The sequence below is a fragment of the Poecilia latipinna genome, unplaced genomic scaffold (genome assembly GCF_001443285.1).
Source record: "Poecilia latipinna isolate Pla-1442-1.1 unplaced genomic scaffold, P_latipinna-1.0 Scaffold81, whole genome shotgun sequence".
In the NCBI taxonomy this organism is placed as follows: domain Eukaryota; kingdom Metazoa; phylum Chordata; class Actinopteri; order Cyprinodontiformes; family Poeciliidae; genus Poecilia; species Poecilia latipinna.
This window is the reverse complement of record NW_015112697.1, coordinates 596,076-604,373: the sequence shown is the minus strand read 5'-3', so window position 1 is coordinate 604,373 and position 8,298 is coordinate 596,076. Positions and strand designations below refer to the sequence as shown.

The 8,298-nt window shown below is 35.5% G+C and overlaps 1 protein-coding gene across 1 annotated transcript; it reads left to right on the top strand.

The window, feature by feature from the left end:
- The first annotated feature begins 230 nt into the window (after positions 1-230).
- LOC106937768 (uncharacterized) lies at positions 231-8,044 on the top strand. The gene is made up of 5 exons (XM_015019444.1): positions 231-572; positions 1,664-1,981; positions 3,166-3,318; positions 5,124-5,170; positions 5,267-8,044. The coding sequence occupies exons 1-5, from the start codon at positions 503-505 to the stop codon at positions 5,432-5,434; spliced, it is 756 nt and encodes a 251-aa protein (XP_014874930.1). The 5' UTR covers positions 231-502; the 3' UTR covers positions 5,435-8,044.
- The last annotated feature ends 254 nt before the right edge of the window (positions 8,045-8,298 follow it).

Here is an 8,298-nt window from a genome sequence, read left to right as displayed (position 1 = left end):
ATTTTGGGTAGGTTCAACTCTAGTTATCTTCTGAATGAAAGACTAGATTTGCATTTCAAAATCTACACCAAGCTTTGTTTTGTCAAGTTATGAACAGGTTTCTAATTAAAGGACAATTGAAAAATGACCATATAAAAAAAACAGGTTTCTATGTGTCAGTTTTAAGTGGTTCTCTTCTGAAACCTGACAGAAGTATTTGCTCCTCCTGAATTCACATCATGCGCGTGACATCCTGCTCCACACAGTCTACACCACATGTCCATGAAGCTCTTTGAAGTCTTCGAAACAGGAGGCGCTTCTGATGCTGTAGGCTGATATACGTCGGTGTTTGTGCAAGTTCCTGCCTACTGCTTCCTCCTTGTAGAGGAGAAAATAAAAATCTACTACTACTTGACGAGAAAAGCTGAGGTTGGACGTTAACAACGGCAGTCAAAGTATCTGTAGGAACAAAAATCGGACAGGTCATCACGGCAGGCCTGCAAGCAGAACGCGTTTTTTAATCATGGTTGAAAACGGCTTCACAAAGCCTCTTGGGTTAGTTTTAATCGTCACAGCTCACATGGTTTTCTATGGTAAGATGTTTTATTCATAACTATTGCTGGTTGACTTTTGGTTTTATAAGTTTTTAGGATTTTTCTCTAAAGATTAACAACTTAATTTACGTATTTGATATTTTGCCCCTGTTCATGTATTTAACATTGTGTGTGAAGGAGGGATTTGTTGACATTTTAACGTTTTTGCTCTCTGTTAATTCAACATGGTGATTCTTTAAGTGCAACAGATATATTCCTCATTGTAGTTCTTGAGGGAAGTGTTCACAATTTGGTTGTGGCGTCTACTGCGGTTTTTCACCTCTGAAAATAGACTTAAAAGTGGGACAATGTGAATGTCACATACCTGAAATGCTATACTGGATAATTTTGGGGGGGAATAATTACATTACTGTGTTCAGTCATAAATATTTCCACACTCAGGCATGAATACAAGTCAAACACCAATACGAGCCACTCTAAAGGAATCCTACAAGATATTTAATTATGCCTTGAGTTTACATGTAAATTGGCACTATGTAAATGAGCTAAACTGATATGAATTAATTATTTTTTCTTGATTTTTAAAGCCAACTAAATTTGTGGCTCATGCTTCAAAAACATTTTTTATACAATATATGTTTGTTGTTTTTCATCTATCTTTAATTCCCCACGTCAAATATTTCTGATGAAAACAAAAGGCGACCAATTAAAGCTAGCACACCATCAGTTTTTTTTTGTTTGTTTTTGTTTTAAAATGTAATATAGAAATTAATTTAGACAAATATGAAGAACGTTTTCAGCTTCTTCCTTCAGCTCTTGTAGAGTTTTAACCACCGTGTTACAGTCTTGGTGTAATTTTGACTTATTTTGTCTTACTTGCCTTCATAGATAAAGGATATATATTTCTAACTATGAGATTAATTTGATTATTGGATCCCATCATTGTCAACAAAATTTGTAAATATGAATTATTCAAAGAAGAATAAAACACAGTAACTATTTACAATAAAAAGGCCACCATTTTGAATCCATACCAAAGTATAAGTAATTATTCTAACACTTCTTACATTGTTTTGCTATATATGTATTCATAGTACTTCATAAATGTCTGTTGTAATTACTGTTTACAGACCCCAGCCATGCAGATGTCATTGGGATCGTCGGCCAAAACATCTCGCTTCACTTCGAATTTAACAAAACCATCACAGATAAGAGTCACATTATTGTCTACAAATGTCCAGACAAGGAAATAAAAATCTCTGAATATCCATATTACAAAAATGAATTTAAGATTTACCCTGAAGATTCTTCCATACATTTTCACATCACCAATCTGAGCCTAAACCACAGTGAAACTTACTGGGCCATTTTGGTCATAGATTTAATTACAACGCTTAGCAAAAATAAAGTGAAGCTGATTGTTCAAGAGGAGAACCTAACCACCACAGGTAAGATCCCACTCCTTCTTACACTTACACTAAAAGGTACTACTGTACATAAGTCATTATCATTAACAACTATTTCATACAAGTGGATGCAGTTCAATGTTTAATATCATTAGAATATCACTAGTCTGTAAGTTTAGTTTTTCATTTCACCCTTTCCACTCCATATTTATTTCCCCTGTGTTACTTCAATAATATGCTGACTCAAACCTCCGACCAATGGGTGTATGACTGGTGCATAACGTTGGTAATTATGGCTCGTTTTCACATGTTAGCTGTTCCTGACGAAAACTAATTTTTATTAAGTCTTTAACTGTCTTAATAAAATCTCACACTGCCATATTAAGCAAAATCCAACCTTTCATCTGAGTAAATACATTAATTGACAAAAACTATATTGAGAAATAATAGTTTATCTTGTATGTTCTTTTAAGGGAATTATTATGTAAAATCAACTATTTTGAGATTTACATCATAATATACAACATAATATGTATGTAACCTTTATTTATTTGGGTAATAAGCCTCATTGAGATTAAAAATCTCTCTTTCCAAAAAGACCTGGCCCAGACTTTCAGCAACACACAAACATTTACAAATCAAAACTACTTATATCAAAACTCAATAAAAATGCAATATTGATAATAAAGGAAGAAAAATGGCAAAAACCAAACACAGTCATAAAAGTAAAATTAGGATTACAATAGAACTAAACTCAACAGCTTTCTGATTACCTGGGGAATAAATATGGTGTGACACAAAGGCCAATTTCCTTTAGCCACTCTTCAAAAAGCATTTTTGTCCAATAAATATGTAAATGTTTGCCAGACATCACTCAGATTTTTGAAATAACAAGTCAGTTTCAAGCTAAACTGGAATTCAAACAAAGATTACCAGTTAAAACCTAGTTGTAAACCTTTACATAAAAGGATAATTTAGTCAAACCAACTAATTTGGGTAAGTGGAACAGATCTTAAAGCTAATAGGCTTAGGACTAATGAAACAGAACATTTAGCATTATTAGTCTGCATGTCAAATGTTGTCACAAAGCAACGTTTAAATTCGGATCCAGGGCGTCTTTTCTAGAATCATTACTTGGTGTTTTCTGTTAAAAATAGCCCGATAACGAAAAACTTCTCTTTCATAGTAGATGAGTAAATATTTTCATATTCTTTTAACTCCCACAGTTCCTCCAGAGACGAGCACCTTCACCAAAACAACTAGCAATGGAAGTTCCAGTTTCTTTTCCTCTCAGATTGTCACAGTTATTGTGGTTTCTCCATTTCTTCTGCTAGCTGCATTGCTTCCATTCTTGGTCATCTGTCTTCCAAAAACAAAAGGTAAGTTGAAAAAGCTTTGCTTTATTTGCTTAATTAATCAATTTGCTAAATATGATTTATTTTTCCAAATTTCTAAAAAGATGAGTTATTTTGTTGTCCAGAATTGGGGATGGGTTGTTTTTAATAAAATATGCAGCATCTGGATCCCAGTTTATATCTCAAAGTTTGACTTGGTATGATGACTGCTTCTTAGTCACTGCGTTCCACGTCTGGTGTATAGGCCTCTGCTGATTACTGGAATGTGTATATACATGACTTTTTTTTTTTTCAACCAAACACACATACGAGACGACAATGTTTATTTGGTGGAAAAAAATTTGCAATTGTGTGGTTAGATGCTGAAAATGCAAACCAGATTGCAGTTTCACATCCTTTTAATGCACGCGATGATTCATACTTTTCAAAGAGGAATTCTGCCTCGATGCATGCAAATTTAATGGTAGCTACTATCGCAGAGAGAGTGGTGGAAATAAAATAAAAAAAATAAAAGAAAACACCAGAACCTTGAGTGTGCTGTCATTTCAGAGGCAACCCCTTTTGGCCTACTTTGAATCAGTGCAGTTTTGAGTCTCTTGACCTCAGAAGCCACTGATGAAGATTGTTTCTCCTCCGTGCTCACAAATGCAAGAGTTTTGCTGACTTTGCACTCCTTTATCACAGCAGGCTGGTTCAACTTTTGCTCAGGGCCATGGATTTTGTTTTTGTGTTTTTTTAAATTTTACTAAGAATCAAGTGTCCTTCTGATTTCTCATTAATGTGCTGTGTTTGTGCATAAAAACTCAGGAAATTTAGTTTAGCCACTTTTGCTTTTGTTAGTTCTTATTAAAAATAAAACATTCATTTTTATGTCTTTTATAAACTGAAAAGCCTCCAGCCTCAGTCCATTTCTTTTGACGCTCCCCCCAAATTTTGGACTGGACTTGACAAGCCTGCAGTTCTCTGCTGTTTCACCTTCTCCTACCACTTTTTTCTTCCACTCAACTTCCCATTAATATGTTTGATTACAGCACTCTGTGAACTACCAGTTTACATTAATGAACTTAAAATCTTATTTTCCTTGTGGCGGGTGACATGATTGTCTGCAGGCTTCTCTCTGGTAGTCAGTAATGATATGACTATTTCAAAAACATCTAAACATTAACATTTCAAAAAATTTGTTGCGCAATTTTCACATTTTCTGAGACTGTAAGATTTGAGTCATTATCAGCAATTCAATCACGAAGATACAGTCGTGTTAACAAACCAACTAGTTTATGCTAATAGCGCCATGTGATTTTACAGCACACTGCAAAGTAAACACTTCACATGCTGTTATAATCATGTCCTTCTGAAAATGGGTTACTCATAAAGATTATCTTCATTTTCAAAAATAACTAAACTTACCTAAAGAAATCAGTTATATTTACAATTAATTAGCACCAACTGGAAGGATAAGAACGTTTACACAGTAGACAAATGGAATATAGCTTATTCTCTCCAACGACTTATAACTTCAATGCCATATTTAACCTTGTTGTTGGAGTAAAACACAAAAAATAAAGGGTGTATTTTAACCCTTAGAAGACCCAGCCCTGCTATAATAAGGCTCCTGCACCCCCGTAACAAAATCAGTTTGTCGTCAGCCTATTGGTTTTGTTCTGCCAGCTGAAAACCAGCTAAACGACAAAAATGTGTTCAATTATCCTACTGAACCCATTCAGTAATCTAAGCTAAACTTTTTATATGGACAGTCAAGAGAAAAATATTGTTCTTATTACATGGAATATTTTAGAACATGACATTTCCTTGTTGTGCTCATAATGCAGACCAAACACAAGAAGGACCACAGAGATCCTCAACTCCTACAACACAGGTACACATATTTTTTAAACCTTTCAGAGCACACGGGTCAAAGTAAATGTTTCATGTTTCCCCTAATCGGTAAGTTAATATCTGACTGTGTTTGCAGGAAACAGTTGAAGTGTCAGTTAGCACGACTGACCAGTCACTGGTCTACAGCGTCCTGGACTTCCCAAAGAGACCCCCATCAGCTGTGGAGTTGGGCTCCAATGAGACAGAGTACGCCACAGTCAGCTACCTCCCAGAAAAGAAGCTGAGGCCCAACGCCAATAAATGAACGGGTGTAAATCTTCAGATCCTTTCCAGTTTCTGTAAAAGACTTTGATACCCCAGAATCTAATAATATATTTCTTGTATGTATGATAAATTGTGCTTTGACTGTATTTACACATTTTGCAATATTAGTCAGGGGAACCAGTTTTTGTATGAAAGACATCACTGTGTGTGTGGGGTGATCAGCACACATAAATGCTAGGAGTTACTGTGACAAACCACAAATATCAACCTCAAACAAATATTTCCTCGAACCAAATAGTTTTATTTCTAGTGAAACTGGCAAAATTTGAACTTTACTTTATTGTTGTCAGAGATTAGCTCAACTAGAAATATGTTTGAAATAATGTTAATGCATCAAAATGGTGTTCTTTATATGACTGATTAAATGTCGCCCACTCAGTGCGGGAACAGACACATTTGCTGGGAGCCGGAGCACAGAGTAAAAAAATAAAATAAAATAAACACATTTATAAAATCAGCTGTTATTGCAGAAACATAACCTTGAAAAGATTAGAAACCTTGAAATTATAAACATTGAGAAAAATCAATTTCAAATCTTTGTTCAATAGGAGGTTGGGATCCCAATTTAAGACATTAATAGCACAACTGTTGACACAACAATACTTTATACAACATCCCCCTTTTACCAATAGCATTTAGGATTCTCCTATAAAATTTCACAAAGTAAAAACATGCAGGGATAGGGACCTTTGACCTTTACCATCTGCACAGTTTGTCTCTAAATAATATTCTTGAGTCGTCTCTTCAGTTCACCGGACAGGCTTTCAGTGAAATTGAAGACTGAAAAAGCCCTGGAAGACGATTGATTTTATGTCTGTTTAACAATTTCTGTCGTGATTAAGTCATATATGTTTTCGAAAATGTTTCCAGTAAAAGAACTGCTTCAGCATTCTGGCAGAGTCCACCAGATATTTATTGATAGCTTCTTGTACAGGAGTCCGGTGTGTTGGAGCAGGGATGCATTCAAATTTTGCAAGACATTAGCACTAGCAGACTGGAGTTTATGACTTGTATTGTCTTTAGCGTTGGCAGTTATTACTAAGTGTTTATAACGTCTTGCACTCTTGCTACATGTTCCAAGCTTCTGGAGGAAAAGCAAACACACAGCATCCCACATCATTCATGGTGCTTCTCCTTGTATTCATTGGCAGTAAGCGCTCGGCTTGGAGTGGCTCAATCTTGGTATCATCTGACAGAGTTCCCCTTAAAGTTTCTGCTGCGTTAGGCAAAAACATGTTTGTGTTTTCTGACGTCATTTGTAGATATAGGATTAAAACGTAGATAACATCTTGTGGGTATCTGGGCGATGTCTTTGCTACAGCTCTGAATCAGTGCAGCTCTGAAATAAGAGCTTTACTTCTATGGGCATGTTCTCTTGTTGTTTGCATAAGCGTCACCAAGAGCTGGGCTTCTTGGTCGTGTCATATGCATACCCTGAAAAATAAGAAGACATGGAGGAGAGATTACATTTTCTAAGAAAACCTATTTGAGTTTATTTTTGGATATATTTTGGGATATACAATAATGCAATAATAATATTTCTTAGCATGGGATCCTTACTATCTTTAATAAGTGTGTAAGATTAAAGGTTAGATTTTATAAATTTTCAGCATAGGGTCACATTTCTGAGAAAATGTGGTTGTTTCTGGTTGTTTGCACATTTTTAACTGGTGCGCCAATGTGTGTGAAGGTCACTGCAGTAGATACTTGTTCATAGTTTTTTCTTTGATCCAGAAAACATCAGACCTAACAATGCAAAACAATACCTATCAATGGTTTGCAACAGATTATTAGTTGTTTGTTAACGGGTAAAGACAAAAAGGTGGAGTCAGGCCCCAGAGATTATTTTAAATTCAAGCGTATCAGGCCATACAGCAATGCAGATATCTGGCTCTCATAAAACATACTGAATTTCTTAATGTAAATATAAAAGTATAAATACTTTTGATTTTAAGACATCGTTAAGGATTTGTCAACATCCGATCTAAAAGGCAGTAATTAAATCCCTTTTTCATCAGTGGTATCTACAGCTTTTTTTCACCGTTTTACTCACCACCTCAAGGGTTTTTGGGTGAAATGAAACCATTTTAAGAACACAATCCAAGTGTACAGAATCACAGATCAGCCTTGTCAGGTTTAAAAGTGTGAGTTTCCACTGCTCCTCTGCATCTAAAGGAGTTTGTATGTATGCAGTCACAATCTGACACTATCTTACTGTCATTTTCCCCTAGGACGGTCTTGAAAGTTCTCTGATCCCTGGTGCTAATTTGCTTATCTCATTTTTGTGAAACGCTTCGTCATATAGTAACTGCTGTTGTGGATATGTAACGATACTCATGCGTTAGTGGAAAACAAGTAAGTTGACCATGAATCCAGGATATTGGTTATTTTTTAGAAGGGGAAGTGTGTGGTCACAAAAACTGGAAATAATGCATTTGGTTTTTTTCTTCTTGTTCATGGGAGATTTTTGTTTTTTTTTTTCTCTTACGGCTACAGTAAACTCAAATAGGACAGTGAGAATGTATTCCTAGTTTTGTAAAGCTCAGTTTTTCAAACTGCCTTTAATAAAGCTGCTGTTTCCGATAATCTGAACCTAAGAGTCTAAATGTGTGTATTTTTTGAAAATCGAATCTAGGCATTTGCAGTTGTGTTGTCACGTTTTCAACCTGATTTGCTTTTCTGCGAAAAGCCCTCATGCTGCTGCAAACATGGCTCCGGGTGCAGATGCTTTTTCAGTTGTCAATCATCTGAAACTTTCAGTGTCAGTCAGACAGGCTGAAGTCAGACCTGAAAATGTGTCTTTGTTGATGCAGTAATAGTAACATCATGAAGCTATAAGTGAAA

What these genes read in the sequence shown, in the direction of transcription:
- LOC106937768 (XM_015019444.1), top strand. Translation starts at nt 503, where the DNA reads ATGGTTGAAAACGGCTTCACAAAGCCTCTTGGGTTAGTTTTAATCGTC. An exon ending in AGCTCACATGGTTTTCTATG is followed by an intron (nt 573 to 1,663) that starts GTAAGATGTTTT and finishes TACTGTTTACAG; the next exon opens with ACCCCAGCCATGCAGATGTC. An exon ending in CCTCAACTCCTACAACACAG is followed by an intron (nt 5,171 to 5,266) that starts GTACACATATTT and finishes CTGTGTTTGCAG; the next exon opens with GAAACAGTTGAAGTGTCAGT.